Source organism: Bos indicus, chromosome 3, assembly GCF_029378745.1.
Source record: "Bos indicus isolate NIAB-ARS_2022 breed Sahiwal x Tharparkar chromosome 3, NIAB-ARS_B.indTharparkar_mat_pri_1.0, whole genome shotgun sequence".
Taxonomy (NCBI): Eukaryota; Metazoa; Chordata; class Mammalia; order Artiodactyla; family Bovidae; genus Bos; species Bos indicus.
In genome coordinates, this window is record NC_091762.1 from 113,840,233 (window position 1) to 113,861,757 (window position 21,525).

The 21,525-nt window shown below is 45.3% G+C and overlaps 1 protein-coding gene across 3 annotated transcripts in view; it reads left to right on the forward strand.

Moving 5' to 3' along the window:
* The first annotated feature begins 10,420 nt into the window (after nt 1-10,420).
* The window catches only part of TRPM8 (transient receptor potential cation channel subfamily M member 8), an 80,587-nt gene continuing 69,482 nt past the window's right edge, over nt 10,421-21,525 (forward strand). Inside the window, exons 1-5 of one of the 3 annotated variants that reach the window (XR_011565952.1) lie at nt 10,421-10,573; nt 14,326-14,498; nt 15,316-15,490; nt 17,031-17,098; nt 18,735-18,932. Coding sequence is in view for 2 of the 3 variants with exons in the window: in XM_019957949.2 (XP_019813508.1) it covers nt 10,528-10,573; nt 14,326-14,498; nt 15,316-15,490; nt 17,031-17,098; nt 18,735-18,932 (660 nt within the window). In the remaining variant the exon portion in view is untranslated. Of the gene's footprint in view, nt 10,574-10,603; nt 11,026-14,325; nt 14,499-15,315; nt 15,491-17,030; nt 17,099-18,734; nt 18,933-21,525 lie in introns of those variants that run through there. The other 2 variants (XM_019957949.2, XM_019957950.2) reach the window with 2 other exon arrangements.

Genomic DNA, 21,525 nt, shown 5'->3' on the forward strand with positions numbered 1-21,525 from the left:
CTCAGCCAGAGTGATGAAAGTCAGGGTGGCAGCTGACTCTGGAAAAGGGAAGGAGGAGGAGGGACTGGGCTGGGGCTTCTGGGGTGCTGGGCATGTCAGTATTTTTTTTTTTTTAAAGCTATTTATTTATTTATTTTGGCCTAGCCCCTGGACATGCTTGATCTTATTTCGCTCCCCCAGGGATTGAACCTGTGCTCTTTGCAGTGGATGCTCAGAGTCTTAACCATTGGACCACCAGGAAAAGTCCCCATGCCAGTATTTTGATCTGCAGGGTGAGGTTCTCTGGGCACCCAGGCTCTTGCCATTCCCACCACCCCATGCCCACTTAGATTTTTGTAACTGCTGCGGTCACCCTGGCCCTGTGAGAATTACACCATGGGCAAGGACCCTGGTGGCTTCTCCAGTGCCCTCTCCTCTGGCCTCCAGCAGTGTGAGACGCCTGGGAGGGCAGAAAAGGTCTTTCCGGATCCCACGTGGAGGCAGGCATGGGTGCTGTTGGCAGTTGGAGACTGACTCTTTCCTGTTTTGCTCCTCTGGGCTCCCCCGGAATTTCTGGATGGATTTCCCACTCTGCTCAGAGATGCCAGCTGTCATGTGGGTAGGATTTCTGAGACCACACAGGTACATCCCAGTTCTGAGGGTCCTTTTTATCCCTGAGAACACATACCTCTGCAAAGTACATTTTTCAGATGGAACTATTAGCAACAAGATAGTTTTTGTCCCCACCCCTTCTCCATCACTAGCATCAATTTCAAAAGCTTATATGTATAAGCTTATATATACTGTGGAGTTTTCTTTATCTGTGTGAAGTAGACTTAAAACTAGTGAAGAGCTAGAAAAAATTATGAAGAGGAAAGGCCATCACAGGGCTTCAAAACTTATTCATTCAGAGGATATAAGATTTATTTTTGCTTTCTACATTTTTATTATTAATATTGGTAGAAAAGAATCTACAAACCTAAATGCCCAGCCTAAGGAAAAACAATACAACTAACACTCTTGCACCCATCACCAGCACTTTTCAGGAGACTCCCGTGTGCCCCGCATGTCAAAGCCCTCCACTCTCTCCTGAGTTTTGTGTTCCCCATTCCTTGCTTTTATTCATAAGTTATGGTTTGAATATACGTGTGTAAACAGTGGATGGTTCCGTTTCATCTGTTTTGACATTTGTGGAGCCCCACCATCAGCTCCTCTGTGGGTTCGGTTTCTTGCTAGTGTCCTGTGTTCGTGGTTCTCCGAGTGACCGTGTGTCGTGGCTGTTGATTCAGTCCTGCTGGGTTGGGCTTTCTCTCGCGCTCCTTTGTCCAGCTTAACGGGGATGAACATTTGAGTTTTTGATTTTGCCTTTAGGAGCAGGGCCATTCTGAACCTTCCTGGATGTGTGAGGTGGTCCCTGGAGAAGGTTCTCTGGGTTGAGGCTGCTGGGTGAAGGTGAACACCTCTCCCTAATGGGAATTGGGGTTAAGACACAGGATTTATGGCGAAATATCATTTAAAGGGCCAGGTAAAGGGGGCATGTGGTTCCTATTCTCTGATGTCTCAGAATGTACAGTGGTGGGCGCCAGATGGCTGGAAGAGACTGCTGAAGGCACGGTGGGCCTTTTCCCAGGACAGGGACTGTCCCCTCCCTTTTTGTGGTGGCCTCGCTGTGGGGGATGAGGAGTCAGGCTTGGCTTTGGTGCAAAGACAGGAGGAAAACCCACAGGACACTGTCTGAGAACTGTGGGTGCCTAGTCACCTGATGGAAGTGGGTTTGGGCTGCCAACTGCACCTCCACGGGGCAAGATAGTCCCCTAAAGCTGACAGCCCTGTGCCAGGCATCTGAGCGTGCAGGGCATTCCCAGGACACAGGGACTATTTTGAGGGGACAGCGGTGACCAGTTTCCAAGAGTTGTGGCAATTCGCTCACCGCCCACAGTGGGTCTGAGGCCCCTGCCTTGCCCTTCCCAGGCCTTTGGCGTCAATGCTTTCTTAATTTTTCCAGCCTGGTGCGAGTGTCGTGGGACATCATTATGGTTTCCCTTCACCTTTGCCTCATTCCCGAGGAGGCCGAGCACCTTCTCACACATTTATGGTTGTATATCCTCTTTTATTTAATGCCTGTTCACGTCTCCTTCCGTTCTCTTATGACGTTGTCTGTCTTATTCTTGGTGTCTCATCATCCTTTATATATTCTATTGACCAAGCCTGTGGTGATCAATACATGTTGCAAATATCTTCTCCCACTCTGGGGAGTATACATATTTTCAAAGTAGTTTTCAACCTTTGCCAATTGGTTTGCTTCTGTCACCTAAAGGGAAGTTTTCCATCATGTGTCAGAATTAGGTCCTGAATATGCCTGATCACCTGCCCGTGGGGGGACAAATGAAAGTTCGGAAAGAGCATCTACACGTTATCGTCTTTGGAAAAGCAAGCATTAGAGGAATGGGAATCTGCAGTAGTACATTATTTACAATACTCTACCAACAGATCCTTATTTTCCCCTGGTTGCTTTAGAGTTGAAAAAACATACTTTGCATGTGTGACATTTGTTACAAGATAATGCCAAGTAACTGTTAGAAAAATTTATATTTAGTTATAAAAACTTAAACGTATGCCTCTTTTTTACAAGCTCTGTATGCTCTAAAGGTGTGACGGGATACTGGGTGCCACCGATCTGCAGTGAATCCTTAAACCCTTTGAAGTAGGTTTAGTTCATTCATGAAGAGCAGCGGGGGTTAAGAGCAAATTAGTGATATGTTGTTCCCATGTTCTCTCTCCAAAGGACTTGGTGAATTTCATCGAAGCAAATTTTAAGAAACGGGAGTGTGTCTTCTTTACCAAAGATTCCAAGGCCACGTAAGCACCTCTTTTGCCTCTGATTTTGCTAGTATGTTCAAAGATAAATTATTAACAACCACGACAACAGACTAGTTCATTATTCAAGTCATTTGCATCTTGCAGTTCTCAGAAATGGTGTGCGAGCAGGAAGAATTTGGCAAGCAGCTTGTCCCTAGAGAGGTATCATTTCGTATTTTAAGCTTTGGCAGGAGTGGGTGAAGGTTCCAAGACAGGCTGTCACTGTCTTGGTGTCCCCGTGGGCCTGGGAGCCCGCCCGAGTGGCCGTGGCAATCAGCCTTGTTATTTCATAGCCGTTGGCAGGCGACAGCAGGCATGCACACTCGTGGCAATCTGACCGACTCCTCTGTCTGGCTGTTGACTGTGGCTATACCATAGGACTTTGTTGTTTATCCTTTCTCTATATAGTAGTCTAGCTACTAACTGATGGTGTAGTTGCTGCCATAGTTTATGTTTAAAGACTGTTGACCAGAGGCAGTTACAGCAAAATCAGGAGTGTTACAATCAGCCTTAGATCCAGCCTTGGCTTGGCTGCCTGTTCACTGCATGAACTGGAACTAATTATTATCTTCTGAACTGAATTTTCTTATCCTAGAAATCCAGCACAGTATACATTCTGGGTTGTGGTAAGGATTCAGTGGGATGTTTCATAAAATCCCTACTCTAGAAAGTTCTCAGTCAGTGTGCTTTCTTTCTTTGTATAAATTAGAAAATGAATATCAGAAAAAATAAGAGATTTCTATTTTGTCATTGGTATAAACTTAGTCATTATGAAGCATTTTGACAGAGTATAAATTCTGTGAGTCAGCTATCTACCCCCCATATTTCCCTGAAAGATTTTGTGTTAATTTGTTTGACTGGTAGAAAACACCATTTGGATTCATTCACTCATTCAATCAATATTTATTGAGCATCAACTGTATCAAGGGGACTTTACATACTTGATCACGAATTCTACAACTGCCCTGCAAGTTAGCTGTTATCATTTGACTGACAAGTCAAGTGAGGCCTGGAGAGGCTCAGTGTTTTACCCAGGGTCTCATCGCTGGGCTTCCCTTGTGACTCAGATGGTTAAGAATCGGCCTGCAATGCAGGAGATGCAGTTTGATCCCTGGGTCGGGGAGATCCCCTGGTTGGAAATGGCAACTCACTCCAGTATTCTTGCCTGGAGAATCCCATGGACAGAGGAGCCTGGCGGGCTACAGTCCACGGGGTGGCAAAGAGTCAGACACCACTGAGGGACTAACACTTTCACTTTCATATTGCTGGTAGGAGAGAAATAAAGGATTGAACCCAGTTTTCTGATTTTGTGCATTCTTTTTTAAATTATTTTTAAATTGGGAGAAAATTGCTTTACAATGTGATGGTTTCTGTCATACAGCAATGCAAATCAGCCATAATTACGCTTATATCACCTCCTCTTGAGCCTCCCTCGCCTGCCCCCAGACCACCCCGCTGGATCAGCACTATTTATAACAGCTAGGACGTGGAAGCAACCATGCATGCATTCTTTTCGGGCCCAGCTCCTGCCCCTTCTAAGGACGACCCTGCCTTGGCCTGACTGTATTCATCAGTACCTTGTCACTTGCAGATATCCAATCTAATTGGCTTAAATGAGTGGCGGTTGTAATGGGACCTCGTGGCTGGAAAGCACAGCCAGATCCAGGGCTTAATATTACCAAGACCTTGCCTCTTTTTTTACCTGTGAGTCTGTCCTTCTCTGGGTGTGAAGTCTCCTCCTTTGTAATGCAAAATGGACACCACAGCTCTGGCTGATACCAATTCAGCTTACCACTGAGGGGAAAGAGGGCCTGGTTCCTAGCAATTCTATCCAAAGTCCTGTAACCTTGATCTTGGAGTTCATGGCTCTTATTGGCCTGGCATGGGCCATGGACCAGCTCTAATCCTTAAAAAAGTGATGGAATATGTAATTGGCCAGTCTTGGGTCATTGGAAGGACTGATGCTGAAGCTGAAACTCCAATACTCTGGCCACCTGATGCGAAGAACTGACTCATTTGAAAAGACCCTGATGCTGGGAAAGATTGAAGGCAGGAGGAGAAGGGGACAACAGAGGATGAGACGGTTGGATGGCATCACTGACTCAATGGACATGAGCTTGAGTAAACTCCGGGAGTTGGTGATGGACAGGCAAGCCTGGTGTGCTGCAGTCCATGGGGTTGCAAAGAGTCGGACACGACTGAGTGACTGAACTGACTGACTGGGTGTTGTGTCCATATGGACCTGGTGTGGGAAGGATGGGTCCTCAAAGGAAAGACAGGGTGTTTCTACTAGCTGCAGCAGAAGTGGATGGAGGATAGGGAAATCTACAACTGCCCAGCTGATGGTGTCTGACTGCAGCTCAGCTCTGACCCCAAACGAAGGGACTTGCTGTGAGTAGCCCTCACCCTCCACAATACCAGCTGAGGACAGGAACACCTCGGGGTCTCCCAGTGCCTATCTCAGAGGAGACCCAAGGTTACAGACCAGAGTCAAGACTCCATAAGCTTTTTAACTCCTCATTTTTGTTATTTTCATCTGTCTATTGGCAGCGGGGATGCTCTGTGTAATCTAAACTACTCATCAAGGGAAGTGACTGGTAACAGTGATACTGTAATCCTGCTGCTGCTTGGCACACCAGCTGACGTAAGCTACTGCAAATCTCCCCAGAGTTGTCCCTTATATGCTAAGCCCAGATCATTCATGTTTTTCTTCTTTAACCCCTTTCGGATGTCTGTTTCTTGTGTGGTCACGGGAGAGTGATGCCTGACTATGGCCCCTGTTGTTGAGGGTACCCTCTGAGACACTGCTGCCAGTTAGGGGTCACCTCCTGGCACTCCCGAGGCTGTAGGTCCCTGGATCTGGGTTTGTTCTCTTCAGTTCTCACTGCCTCAGCTATCCTGGATTCTAGGTAGAGACAGGAAGAACTTTGCTTTTGCTGTAATGGGCTCTGTGTGATGGACCTTTCTACTATAATGGGAATATTTATCTGCATCAGCCCATATGAGCATTTGAAATTGGCTAGTGCAACCAAGGAGCTGAATTTTCAAATTAAATTAAATAGCCACACATGGCTAGTGGCTACTATATTAACAGTGTAGTTCTGTAGGAGTCTGACTTGTCCCAAGGGGTAGAACTAGCATCCTCTCTCCTAATCCTCTCTATCTCCCTTGTCTGTCACTTCTGTGCCTCCTCCAAGTATCTATGCTCCTAACGCCTTCCTAGCATTCTTCCCACCTCCTCTCCATTTGTAAACCAATTTACGTACATTGGTACTCAGATATGCAGATGACACCACCCTTATGGCAGAAACTGAAGAAGAATCAAAAAGCCTCTTGAATGAAAGTGAAAGAAGAGAGTGAAAAAGTTGGCTTAAAGCTCAACATTCAGGAAACTAAAATCATGGCATCCGGTCTCATCACTTCATGGCAAATAGATGGGGAAACAGTGGAAACAGTGGCTGACTTTATTTTTCTGGCCTCCAAAGTCACTGTGGATGGTGATTGCAGCCATGAAATTAAAAGACGCTTACTCCTTGGAAGGAAAGTTATGACCAACCTAGACAGCATATTCAAAAGCAGAGACATTACTTTGCCAACAAAGGTCCATCTAGTCAAGGCTATGGTTTTTCCAGTAGTCATGTATGGATGTGAGAGTTGGACTCTAAAGAAAGCTGAGCACAGAAGAATTGATGCTTTTGAACTGTGGTGTTGGAGAAGATGCTTGAGAGTCCTTTGGACTGCAAGGAGATCCAACCAGTCCATCTGAAGGAGATTAGTCCTGGGTGTTCTTTGGAAGGACTGATGCTGAAGCTGAAACTCCAATACTTTGGCCACCTGATGTGAAGAGCTGACTCATTTGAAAAGACCCTGATGCTGGGAAAGATTGAAGGCAGGAAGAGAAGGGGACGACAGACAATGAGATGGTTGGATGGCATCACCGACACAATGGATATGGGTTTGCGTGGACTCTGGGAGTTGGTGATGGACAGGGAGGCCTGGCGTGCTGCGGTTCATGGGGTTGCAAAGAGTCGGACACAACTGAGCGACTGAACTGAACTGAACCCAATCATCAAGATGGAGCCAGACAAGCTTCTCATTCGAGGTCACCCAAAACACACCCCTATTCTTGGAAGGGAAAAGGGTTTGAGAGTCACTCTTCAGTTGTAGCAAAGACAGATGAGACAGGGGCTTCCCTCCCCAGTCCTGCAATGAACTTGGGTGGGTGTGGAAGGACCCCAAAGGAGAGTGGCACAGAAACAGCTAAAGAGAGAGGGGAGGAAGCCACCTTGGACCACAACAGTGGGGAGGATCCTGAAACCACCAGGAGCAGCCTCAGCTCAGGAAGTGCCCCAGGGCTAGTCAGAGAAAAGCCTAAAGCAACTGCAATCAAGTCCAGTTGACTTTTTACAATTTTTCTTGGCCAAACTGAGTGATGCCTGAAAGACCTGTTCCAAAAAAAGAGGCAAGGTTACTGGTGGAGGAGTGATTTTGGATTCTAGGTTCTAGCTCAATTTTTATAACTCTAGAAAATATAGAATGTTTTGATATCAATACAGATAATTTCTATACCCTAAAGTAATTAAGATCTGGGCTTCCCTGGTGGCTCAGTGGTAAAGAATCCACCTGCAATAGAGGAGACATGGGTTTGATTCCTCGGTCGGGAAGATCTTGGGGAGCAGGAAATGGCAACCCACTCCAGTATTGTTGCCTGGGAAATCCCATGGACCGAGGACCCTGGCAGGCTCCAGTCCACGGGGTCACAAGAGTCGGATGTTACTGAGCGACTGAACATTCCTGTGCACACACACATACACAGTGTTAGTACTTAAGACTTTCAGTTACAAGGAACCCAGGTTATTTTAACCTAAATGAAGAAATTTACTCTAAAGAAAAGGAAGTTCCCTGCAGAACCTGAGAGATAAGTGGCTGGGATCTAGAATAGTTAGGGCTATGGCCAGAGTGTGTGAAGGCTCAAGAAGTCTTCTCTGTTGTCGTTTATTCCATGCCTCCCTACATTCCTGCTTTCTTCTTTCTCAGTGGAGATGCAAGTGAAGTGTATTGCCTGAATCTTCCATGTCACAGGGATAAAACATCAAGATAGTTTTTAAACAACTGAGATGATGAAAACAGTCTGGAAATTAGATGTGATGCTAAAATCTCTTTTTGTGTTGATTTAAGCTAATCATGTGTGGTCCATGAGACGTGATGAAACATTAAAGTAGGTTTAATGAAATCTGTTCCTTCCTGTCAATATCCTCCTGCTCAGGGAGAATGTGTGCAAGTGTGGCTACGCCCAGAACCAACACATAGAAGGCACCCAGATCAACCAAAACGAGAAATGGAATTACAAGAAACATACCAAGGAATTTCCCACCGATGCTTTTGGAGATGTTCAGTTTGAGACTCAGGGGAAGAAAGGGAAGGTAAGCGATGGTTTTCTACTTGAACTAGCTAATCCATATGCTAACATGGTAGGTTACTGAAGTACCTTGAGTTACTTCAAATTGTCTGATAGTATGTATGAAAGCAGAAGAGATGGGTTGTCACCCAAAACATGATTGCAGAAAAAGATAAATCTTGTGAAAAATCAAGCGCTGTGATTAGATCATGTGCCGTGGCAACACTCCTCAGGTGATTGTTAAGGCAGTAGTGAGTAGCGAGGAAAGAGCAGAATGAGTTCCATCTGTAAGGTGCTGGTAACGCCAAGGTGGCGGGTTCAGTTCCCATATGGGCCACCAAATGTTATGACTGTCTGGGCATGGGCTGGAAAAGAATTTCCAGACACAGAATATTTTAGAAGAGAGGATTCATTGAGAACAAAGGACTGAGGTAGTGAGAGGTGCTGCAAAGACAGCAGGCCGGCTTTCTGACAGACCAGGGAGAGATGACCGCCAAAGAGAGAATAGAGCGGGAGATGCTATTAGACCAGCAGGCCGATCCTGAGGTGTTTTCAAGGGACAGCTGATGCTTTTGTGGGCTTGCAGCCAGTTTTTATAGCCTCAGGACAAAGAAAATTCCTAAGGGAAGGGTTGGCGTTTAGTCGTTGGTTCTATATGGTACACGTGTTACTTAATATAGAGATGGGAGCTGGCTGGTTAGGGGCAGGCTGGCTCTTGACAAACAAGATGGCTTTTGACAATGGTGGTCGTGGAGCTTGGCTCATTCTGGAAATATTGGCCTGTGACCCAGGATGGCTGGCTTGTCATACAGTGTCCTTTCTCCAGGCACAGCGCAGGCTCATGTGATATCCTCGTTGACCCTTCCTGCTACAGACAAATGCATTTATGGTTTAGTTTGGCATATGACATTCTTGACAGTAAATGTGGTCTTGAATAAGGTGACATTTTCCTTTGCACACCCACACTGCAGGCTCTTACACAGCATTTTACAAAGCTGTTTAATGGAAACAAAAAGGATAATGTGAGAGTTGTGAGTTAAGTTTTATTGGGGGCAAATGAGGACTATAGCCAAGGAGACAGCATCTCAGATAGCTCTGAGGAGCTGCTCCAAAGAGGTAGGGGGGCAAGGTCAGTGTTACCTATGATTTTAGTGAAGGGGGTACGTGCAGTCAGGCACCCACTTTGGTAGATGCTTGCTGCTAGTCATGAGAAGCAGGTGTCTCCATGAACGATTTTAGTGCTTTTGTAGATATGAGAAGATGCAAAAATTTGGGCTCATATAATATGCTGAAAATACCTAACTGTCTGAAGCCCAGTTCTGTGGGTTTTCCCCAGAGCACAGAGAGTTTCATTCTTGATCTCCACCCTGAACTCATTTCATGATGTGTGGAATGTCAGTTGATGACAGTGATTGATTGCATCCTTGTAAAGGCAGCTCCCTGGTGGTTAGGATCCGGTGCTCTCACCCCCGCGGCCCGGGTTTGATTCCCCATCAGGGAAGCCTTTCTTCTTCCTCTCCCCCTGCCACCTACCGACCTCCCCGGTAGGTCCCGTTAGGGCTTGAATCTGCCTGCAATGCAGGAGACCTGGGTTCGATCCCTGGGTTGGGAAGATCCTTTGGAGAAGGGAATGGCAACCCACTCCAATATTCTTGCCTGGAGAATTCCAAGAACAGAGGAGCCCGGCGGGCTATGGTCCATGGGGTCACAAAGAGTCGGACACAACTGAGCAACTAATATTTCCCCTTTCAGAGGCAGATGGCAGGTGACCGTTTTCAGTTGGCCATTATTAACAGTTTCCTTAAATTCTCCTCTGTCCACTCTGTCTCTTCCCAAGGCCTCTGTCTCGGAATGGGCCACCACTGTCTTGCCTCCCCCCTGTCTTGGCTCAGTCTGTAGTTAGTACTCCTGCTGGAGGGCTCCCTGAAATGTAAATCCCTTCTGGCTTCTACTCTGCTTAGAACACCTGACGGGTGCGCCACTGCCTTTAGGATGAAGTCTCCAGCTCTCCAGCTGGCTGGGGTGTCCCCTTCCACTGCCCCAAGGGGACCTTCCTCACCTGCCATGCGCTCCCCTCCCAAAGGAACAGGTAGACTGGGCCACGCCCCCGCCATCAGGAGAGCACCTGCGGATCCTGATGCTTCTCTCCTTCCCCACAGTATATCCGACTGTCCTGCGACACGGACGCGGAGACGCTGTACGAGCTGCTGACCCAGCACTGGCACCTGAAAACACCCAACCTGGTCATTTCCGTGACTGGCGGCGCCAGAAACTTCGCCCTGAAGCCGCGCATGCGCAAGATCTTCAGCCGCCTGATCTACATCGCGCAGTCGAAAGGTGCGCGGGTCCCGCGGTGGCTGACGGGACCGTCCCGGGCGGGGACGTGGCGCCCGCGGGTTTGTCCGTCTAGGCTGCGCCACGTCTTTAGAGACTGAACGAAATTGTCCTCTGCCATTCATGCGCAAGACTGCAGATACTCTAGGGCTGTATGATTAATCCTGATCTTAATTAGAAACAAGACCCTTAAATGAGGAAACAGATCCGGAATTCTGGAGGGTGGGGTGAGGTCGGGGAGGGAGGGAGGATTTCCTTAATCAGAGCTCAGGAAATTGCATGTGGGTAGTTGCATGTTTCTCTTAACCTAACGTTTTCATTTAGTCGTTTTTACATAAAACACTCAGAGTATTCTGGCCAATCAAAAAAAGAAAGTTTAATTTTTGCTGTTTCATTTGGGGACCAATAATATGCTTTGGAAAAAGTGACCGTGCCTGGCAGGTTGTGAGCGCCAGGTGAGTGTCTGATGGGGATCAAAACACAGAACCCTGGCTTTGTTATTTGAAATATGTTGCTTATTTTTTTCTTTTTTGATTTTTTGTTATGATAAATTGTAAACCTACAGAAGAGTTGTAAGAATAATCTAGTGAATATCTGTACAGCCTTCACTTAAATTCACCAATTGTTAACAATTTCTCATGTTTGTCTTCTCCCTCTCTCTAGATATTCTCGTATTATGATTTTAAAAATCGTTTGAGGGATTCCCTGGTAGTCCAGTGGTTATTGTTGGTATTGCTCAGTTGCTAAGTTGTAGCCGACTCTTTGCAATCCCATGGACTGCAGCATGCCAGGCTCCTTGTCCTCTGTTATCTCCCGGAGTTTGCCCAGGTTCTTGTTAATCGAGTTTTGTTCTTGTTCAGTTGCTCAGTTGTGTCTGACTCTTTGGTAATGCTATCTAACCATCTCATACAGTGGTTCAGTTCAGTTCAGTTCAGTTGCTCAGTCGTGTCGGACTCTTTGCGACCCCATGAATTGCAGCACGCCAGGCCTCCCTGTCCATCACCAACTCTTGGAGTTCACTCAGACTCACGTCCATGGAGTCAGTGATGCCATCCAGCCATCTCATCCTCTGTCGTCCCCTTCTCCTGCCCCCAATCCCTCCCAGCATCAGAGCCTTTTCCAATGAGTCAACTCTTCGCATGAGGTGGCCAAAGTACTGGAGTTTCAGCTTTAGCATCATTCCTTCCAAAGAAATCCCAGGGCTGATCTGCTTCAGAATGGACTGGTTGGATCTCCTTGCAGTCCAGGGGCCTCTCAAGAGTCTTCTCCAACACCATAGTTCAAAAGCATCAATTCTTCGGCACTCAGCTTTCTTCACAGCTCGACTCTCACATCCATACATGACCACTGGAAAAACCATAGCCTTGACTAGACGGACCTTTGTTGGCTGCTTATCAATATGCTATCTAGGTTGGTCATAACTTTTCTTTCAAGGAGTAAGAGTTGTTAGGACTCTGAATTTCCACTGTAGAGGGCACAGGTTCAACCTCTAGTCAGGGCATTAAGATCCCCCAAACCGTGGGGCGCAATAGCCAAAAAAAAAAAAAAAAATCCTTTGCAAGTAAATTTTAGGTATCATGAGCTTTAGCTCTTAAGCACACACATTAGCACATGTCTCTGAAGAACAAGCTTGTTTTCTCATGTAACTGGTATAAATTTCAAAGCCAAGGAAGTTCACACCGACCAATACAGTCATCTAACAAAAGGTTCTTGTTTTAATTTTGCTAATTATCCCAACAATGTTCTTCAGAGCAAAAAAATGTTTTTTGTTTTTTTTCTCCACCTGGATTCCAATCCATTTAGCTTTTCATATCATTGAATGCTGAAAAGCTTTCTTTCCTCTGGAAATGTTCTTTAATCTTTTTGGCCTTTCAGGACCTTTTTGAAGACTATAGGCAACTTTTTTTTTCTCTCCAGAATTCCTTTCATTTGAGCTTGACTGATATTTCCTTTAGATTTGATTCTGTTTATCAAAGTCTAATATTTATTTTATTAGTTTATCTAATACTAAGATTGTAAAAACTTAATTTTTTTCATCATGGATTTTTGGGCATCAGTTTTTACATTTATTTATTTATTGGCCATGCAGCATAGCATGCAGATCTTAGTTCCCCACCTGACCAGGGATTGAACCCTTGCCCCCTGCAGTGGAAACTTGGAGACTTAACCCCTGGAACACCAGGGAAGTCCCTTGAAAACAATTTTATTAAGAATATTAGTTGACAGAACTAAGGTAGCATGTCTTATTCTAAATATGCTTTTTCTTAAAATCAAGAAGAAAGGCTGCTTTCTCCCCGTATTTATTCTTAATTTCCTGATCAACCAGATGGGACCACAGTAGATACTTTGTTATGAAACCCAGCAGCTGACTTCCTCACCACTAAATCCGAACATGCATAATGCATTCCTTCAGCAAATACTTCTTAAATGCGTGCCATGTGTCAGAAATTGTTTTAGGTACTGGGAATACATAGAGTAGAACAAAGCAGACAAAAGTGCCCAGGCCGGGATTCTTCTTAGATGAAGTGAATGGGCGGAGCTGGGGGTTCATTGTCTTCTTGTACTCTGGGTCAGCCACGTGGAGAGCTGCTTTGTCTCCTATTGCCTCATTTGAAACGGGGGTATTGACAACTGAAATCTGTCTGCAGGAAGGAGACTGGGTGCCAGGGGGTCTGGAATTCACATCTTGTGAGAACTGGCCAAAGGAATGGGATCTGAATGTTCTAGGGACTACATCACATTTACCGTAAAATATTGGAAGGACTTTTCTGTGGGAGATGACTAAAGTAGCTCCCTGTCGGGAAGTCAGTAACAAAATTGGAGAATGGAGACAACAATGAACAAAAGGACTTTCTAACAGTTCGGGGAGGGGGCTGCCTCAGGACTCCTCAGAATTCAGGGAGACTGGTGGCCAAGCCTCAGGCTAGATTCCTGCCTGGGTGGCACACTGGCCTAGGCACATTTTCAGCTTTAGATGCCATTATTATGTGAAGTCATATTTTTAGGTATTTTGTTTACTACAGTTTTGAAAACAAAACTGTGAAAAATTCTTGGCCTTGCAAAGATCATCAAATAAAAACCTTCAAACACCAGTGTGCAAGCTTGTGCAATTTTAAAGTTAAATTGTAGGCACCAGGGTCATGCTAGAAGACCCCATGGACTGTAGCCCACCAGGCTCCTCTGTCCACGGGATTCTCCAGGCAAGAATCCTGGAGTCGGTTGCCATTCTCTTCTCCTGGGGATCTTCCTGACCCATGGATCAAACCCAGGTCTCCCGCATTGCAGGCCGATTCTTTACCATCTGAGCCACTAGGGAAGCCCAAAATTAAATGGTAGGCACCAGGGTCCTGCTGGGAAGATCACTCCAGATCCATGGGGCGGGAGGTGTGGGAGCAGAGCGTTCCACTTTCCATGATGACATTGCTTAACTTGCTCAACAGCTAAGGGCAGGTGCTTATTAGCCCTGAAAAGATTTACCTGAGAGATGATTAAAGGGACAGATTTCTTGGCCCCACTTCCCAGAGAATCTGATGATGTGAGTCTAGAGTGGGGTCTAGAATCTGTATCTTTTTAAGCGGCATCTCTAGACACTCGGACATCCTCTTCTCTTTCCTAAGTCCGTGTCTTAGGTTGAACATAGTCCAAAGTGTGGCCAGCGATGCTGGGTCCTGGTGCTCACAGGTGGGGCTTCTTTAGGGATTGAGCACAGGATGAAAAACTTATTCAGAGCCTCTGTTCTCCTCTCTTGTTGGCAGGTGCCTGGATTCTCACTGGAGGCACCCACTATGGGCTGATGAAGTTCATTGGGGAGGTGGTGAGAGACAACACCATTAGCAGGAATTCGGAGGAGAACATTGTGGCCATTGGCATCGCCGCTTGGGGCATGGTCTCCAACAGGGACACCCTTATCAGGAATTGTGATGTGGAGGTACGGGCAGGACATGAGGAGGTCTGCGGGGTCACGGGGGAGAGTGGCCCTGGCATGGGGCTCTGGGATGCCATCAACTTGTAGGAAGTTGGCCTTACAAGGTTCCTTTGGAACCTCAGGAATTAAAAACAAGGATGACATAATCAAAGCGGTTCTGTGAAGGAATTACCGATAGATGTGTTTTGTTCATGAAAATTTGTTCCCAGCAAATCCTGTTAGAGTCAGTTCTTTAGTTTTTTATTCTCTGGTACTAAGTCTTATGACAAAGTATATGTTTAATTACTTCTTTTCATAATCCTGTAACTATGTGCTCCTCAAGAGCTAAGACTTCATTTTATTCATTTTCTAATCCCTAGACCCTGGCATAGGTCTTGGCATATGATGGATTCTAGACAAATATGTGTATATCAATATCTACCTCTATCATATCCACATGCACACAAATATGTATGTCTGGACACACACACACACACACACACACACACACTTTCCTGAATGCTATCAGTTTCAGTGAATTTATACAAAAGCACAGGGTGATGGAACAAGAACTGGATTGGGAATCTGATTCTTACACTGCCACCGGTCATTTATGTGACAATAGGCAAGTGATCCAACTATTTTGAACCTTCATTTCCTCATATTTAAAACGATGGCCTGAACTATAAGATTTTTAAGACCCTTCTGCACTTAGGAATCTGGAAAGAGGCATCAATATAGTTGAACCCAAAGAGTCAGCCTTTCATGAACCCATAAAGATGTCATCAGGCATTTTGGCCAACAAGCAAGTCTCAAAGACAAGTTGCTGTGTGCTTTTCAGGGATATTTTTCAGCTCAGTACATTATGGATGACTTCAAGAGGGACCCTCTGTACATCCTGGACAACAACCACACCCACCTACTGCTCGTGGACAACGGCTGCCACGGGCACCCCACAGTGGAGGCAAAGCTCCGGAATCAGCTGGAGAAGTACATCTCTGAGCGCACGATTCAAGGTCAGTGCTTACGCGATGGGACGTTAGAAAAACATATGAACAAAAGCAGCAGCAGCATCAACGATAGCTCCAATTACTGAGTGAAGCGTGGTAAACCCATCCTATCAGATGCTCTACTGCCAAAGAAGAGCCGTTGTATCTCTTCTTAATATACTAGAAATGCTTCTGCTCCTATGATACGTACCCTCCAGTGTGCTAGAACATTGATGAATGCTGCCTTGTCCCACTCTGGCTTGGCAATAAAGAGACCTGCTGTCCATTCTGCTTGATAACATTTAAGACCTGGTAAAATTCACGGTAGCAAACTGCACTGATGAAGCAATGGGATTTGCTAGAGTAGAAGTGATAAAAAACCAACCCGCTAGCTTCACAGTTAGATGATTTACTTCTTTGACTATTGGCTACTTCTCTATACCATTGTTGTTTAGTTGCTAAGTCCCGTCCAGCTCTTTTGTGACCCCATAGACTGTAGAATGCCAGTCTCCTCTTGCCCATGGAGTTTTCCAGGCAAGAATACTGGAATGAGTTGCCATTTCCTTCTCTAAGTGATTTTCCTGACCCAGGGATTGAACTCGTGTCTCCTACTCTTTACCACTGAGCCAACCAAAACCTCCTAAAACATTGGTTTCAGGGGGAGAATGCAACCATGGAGTGAAAGCCTTTATTTGCTATGGAAAGTGATAAATAATGTCTTCCTACTGCTGAGATGTTGGTGTTGAAATGTGTCCTGTTGTGGAACCAGATTACCACATCATCTAGGGACAGTCTCCATCACAGAGACTTGTTGGAGATAATCTCAATCTTTTCTTTTCTCAATGGGAAGTCTGTGGAGGAAGACATTTGTATATGCAGTCATCTCTCTGGAGAAAACACATAGTTATGCAAATTTTTCATGCATAGATTATGCAAATGAGTGAAAGTATAATTATTGTCAGGATAAATTTGAACCTGGCTTAATATATTCAGGTCAGTTCAGTTCAGTTACTCAGTTCTGTCCGACTCTTTACAACCCCATGGACTGCAGCACTCCAGGCCTCCCTGTCCATCACCAACTCCTGGAGTTTACTCAAACTCATGTCCATTGAGTCGGTGATGCCATCCAACCATCTCATCCTCTGTCCTCCCCTTCTCCTGCCTTTAATCTTTCCCAGCATCAGGGTCTTTTCAAATGAGTCAGTTCATTGCATCAGGTGGCCAAAGTATTGGAGTTTCAGCTTCAGCATCAGTCCTTCCAATGAATATTCAGGACTGATTTCCTTTAGGATTCACTGGTTTGATCTCCATGCAGTCCAAAATATTTATTAACAAAAGTCAATCATTCACAGACTTTAGCATTTTAAATAAATGTCATGCAGTGTGACTCATGTCATGCTACTACTGGTTTGGAGCCCAGAGATGATCCATTGTGATCAACTGATTGTCAGGTTCGTTAGGTATGCAGCCAGAACCCCCACCCTGGGCTCAAGGGGCAGAAGTTCCCTTGAGGTAGGTGAGTATTTCTGATGAGCCCAAAATATATTTTATGTTTTATATTTTACAGATTCCAACTACGGTGGCAAGATCCCCATTGTGTGTTTTGCCCAAGGAGGTGGGAAAGAGACTTTGAAAGTGAGTCTTGGTTTGGTTTTCTGGAAGATCGGTCAACAAGTTTGCTCAACCAGTTTTTCTTTTCATGGCTTTGGGGGCTCACCTAACCTAATCTGGTTGCTTTCTTTTCTACAGCAAGTAAGTAGCATTTTTCCAATCACACAGCGTTGCCCTAACAGACTTATGTTGTCTCCTCAGCTGAGAAGATTTAGGAAGAGACTTTGTAGCAACACGAATAGTCTCTGTCCTTACTGTTGGCTTTGGCCATCAACCAGCCAAATAGAAGGGCTTGACCTGAACTCACAAGACTCAGGAACGGTAACCAACACGTATGTTGGAAAACCATGGCCACCCTGTGATCACACGCACTTAGAATTACATGAAATTTCTGGCAGAGTTAGTTGGAATCATAATCTAATGCTTCTCTTTATTATTTTCTATAACAATGATCCATTCGTTTATTCCTTCATCAGCAGGTATTTATTGTACCTTCTATGAGACCTACTGTTGAAAACATTATTAAATAAAGATTTTTCAGGGAAAGACTTTTCAGAGAAAAATTAGAGATTTTTTTCAGTGTGAAATAGTCAGTATGGAAATGCTTGAAGAGGCAGTCACATTAAAGAAGAAGAGAGATGGAGAAAAAGTAATTGAAGATGGTTGCCTCTATTATCACTCAGATTTTAGATTTAGAATTAAGGTTTCCAGCAAGGTGCTGCCGGTCTAGAGTATCACATTTCTGTAGCATTTCCCTCAAAGTCTGTTCAGGCAATTCACAACCCACAGATGCTACAGGAGAGAGGAGAAAGGGAAGAGAAACTACCCACTGAGCTCTTCATCCTTCAGCTCAGTCTCCTATACCCTCACTCCCGCCCCAGCACAGCCCTGACACCCACCTTTGGCTCAGGTAGGGAGGTGAAGATGGATCCCAGCCTGATCTGATGAAGGCTCCACACTCTGTGGGCAACGTCTTCTGTAAGGGAGACAGCACTCCTGGCTAAAGGAAGGGGCTGTGCTCACATGTACATCACTTTGTCTAGTTGTCAAGTAATTAAAATTCTTAAGACCTGATTCCCCTATGCTGGTCTCTGTGGTTTTTATCGGGGAAATTAAACTGTGGTATGTGTTTATCCAGAAAACAAATATATTTTTCTTTTCTTTTCATAAAAGGAGAAAAGAAAATTATTTGAGGAGGGAAATATGTGAGTCAAAAAAGTGTGCCAGCTTCTGGGAAGGTATTTTCATGCCTTAAATCTATGCATATTATTCACCTCTGGCAGATAAGCCATCAATGACAATGTTGGGCACCATCTTAAGAGTTGTCATTTAAATCTATGATGTCAATATTTGGAATGATCAGTTTTGTATAGAGGGATATTTTGAAGCACTTATTTATGGAAAACTTGCCAGCTGCACATGTCCTTACTATGGAATTTGATACTAACACAGGATGTAAGACAATTGGCTTACATTTTTGATTCTTAAATGGTTGCAAGTATTTGGTTTGCTTCTGATTGAAAATGAACCTCCCCTGCCCCCACAGAAGGATACAGTGCAGAGATGTGTCCGTATGATTTGTTCACCAGCTTGATTAGAGCCTCGGCTCCAGGCTGGGTTCTGTTGATCCTCTGGTCGACTCTTACCTCCCTTCTCTCAGGCCATCAATACCTCCGTCAAAAGTAAGATCCCCTGCGTGGTGGTGGAAGGCTCGGGGCAGATCGCCGATGTGATCGCGAGCCTGGTGGAGGTGGAGGATGTCCTGACGTCATCCATCATCAAGGAGAAGCTGGTGCGCTTCTTGCCCCGCACGGTGTCCCGGCTGCCTGAGGAGGAGACCGAGAGTTGGATCAGATGGGTGAGTTGCAGCGGGGGCAAGTTCATGGGAAGGGAGGGGGCGGGCGCCGCCACTGCCAGCCTCTACTAGCAGCTCTGGGCGTTTATACTTTCTCAGGGACTTGGAAACTGCACTCCAGCCCAAACAGGTTTTTCCTTGGAAACTGAAGCTCACATACATTAAATGACTTGCCTAGTCTCCATACCTCATAAGGTGTAGCAGATGGGGCTTAAATTCCAGTCCGCCTGTTTTCAAAGCTGATACTCCTTCTTTCATACCCTGATGATACGCGTTGAGCTTCTGTGTCTCGTATCAGCAGTGGGGGCTGAGGGGGTGGGGGGTGGGGGGTGAAATCCCTGTGATGATGTTTTAGGAATGCAGATTCTAATTCGAATCTGTGTCTAGTGGAGAAGCTGTTACTACAGAAGGATTGCCTTTCTAAGTTAACTGGCCTGTGATTCATCCACAATCTCTCATCTTTCCTATTGGATCATGTAAGAAATGTGTACTGATTGAAATATCTCCGGCTTCTTGTTGCTAAGCCTGTATTTTAACAGAGTGCTGTGCTTTCTCACATTTCTCTCTGAATCATGACTGGTGTTGACTTGAAATGACTTTCATCTTGTTGACTGTTCAGTTTGTGATAGAGTTCACATTGGCGGGAGTGGGGACATTCCCATCAGCTCATCTGAAAGTGGCCTTCCATATTTGGGTATTCTTAGGAGTGTGTGCTTCCACTTGGAAAGTTTGCCATAAAGGAAATAACAGGATGTAGACAGCAAGAGTTATTTTAATCATGGAACCCATTTCATCATTAGAGTGAAAGGTTGAATTTAGTATAAATATTTTTTATAAGTTCTTTAATTAACTTGGTATTTCAGCAGCATTTCATTATAGAAGAACCTCGAAGTGTCAAATTTGGCAAACTGAAATCCTGGAGTAGTGAAGACAATCTTGTTCTTGGTGGCATTTGTCATTATGTTTTTCCTTTTATCAAAGCACAGTTGATTTGCAATATTGTGTTCATTTCAGGTATACAGCAAAGAGATTCATATATATATATGCTGTGTCCATTTGCTCAGTCATGTCTGACTCTTTTGTGACCTCATGGATTGTAGCCCACCAGGCTCCTCTGTCCATGGGATTTTCCAAGCAAGAATACTGGAGTGGGTTGCCATTCCCTTCTCCAGGGGATCTTCTCAACGCAGGGATCAAACCCTCATCTCCTACATTGGCAGGCAGATTCTTTACCACTGAGCCACAGGGGAAGCCCATATATACATAGGCACAAAAGTATATGTATGTGCATGCATGCTAAGTCGCTTTAGTCATGTCCTCTTTGCGACCCTGTGGAGCATAGCCTGCCAGGCTCTTCTATCCATGGGATTCTCCAGGCAAGAATACTGGAGTGGGTTGCCATGCCCTCCTCCAAGGGATCTACGTGACCCAGGGATCAAACTTTTGTCTCTAATGTCTCTTGCACTGGCAGGCAGGTCCTTTACCACTAGGGCCATCTGGGAAGCCCCCTACATATATATATATGTTACATATATATGTAACTTTCTTTTGCAGATTCTTTTTCATTATAGATTATTACAAGATACTGAATGTAGTTCCCTGTCCTAAACAGTAAATCCTTGTTTATTTTATATGGAGTAGTGTGTATTGGTCTTTGTCATTATTTAAAGCAAGCATGAACAAATCAAATTCTTGTAAATAATGAGAAGAATCAAGCCCATTGTCTAGGCTACCGGTACTCGGTATTAAATTAATGAACAATGAGACCCTCTTGGCTTTATTTAATTTCACATGACTGGGCAGTTAGGTGATGATCCAGGGAAGGTGCGGCAGGATCAAAGTGATCAGGACACAAGTCCTTTCTGGATTAAGTCTCACTACTAAGACTCAGAAGATGGCAGCTGCATCTTCTTCCTATACCCGAGAGTCTCTGTTGGTGCTGAATGATGCACTGTCCAAAAAAAGCCCACGTGATGTTCCTACAACATCTGTGTTTCCCAGATTTTGCTAAAAAGGGCAAAGCTAGTGGTTTTCTGTGAAAGTTCTTGCTGGGGTTTGCTTGTATCTTGTTCAAGTCCAGTTGAGGGGAATAGAGTGATATTAGCGTCATTGATGATGAAGGCCGAGTTGAAAGATGCGGCTTAGGGGTGCAGCCACCACGGACCTCCTTGTGCTGAGCCCCTGAATGAGACAGAGGAACCCACCCAGACAGAGGCAGCCCTGGAGGATTGCCGGCCCGCTGTCAGGCTACACGTAGTGACAGCTGACACTAGAGCACTAGCACCCTGCAAGGAGCAGATCCCAACGAAGAAGCGGGAAGGGGCTGGCTGGGCACAGCCAAAGTGGTCAGTTGCCTATGTCACTCCCCAACCCCGAGCCAATCAAGGGAGAGGTGAAGAATCCGCCTGCCAGTGCAGGAGATGCAGGAAACGTGGATTCGATCCCTGGGTTGGGAAGATACTGTGGAGAAGGAAATGGCAACCCACTCCAGTGTTCTTGCCTGGAGAATCCCTTGGACAGAGGAGCCTGGTGAGCTACAGTCCATGGGGTCACAAAGAGTTGGACATGGCTGAACATGCATAGACACAAACGCCCT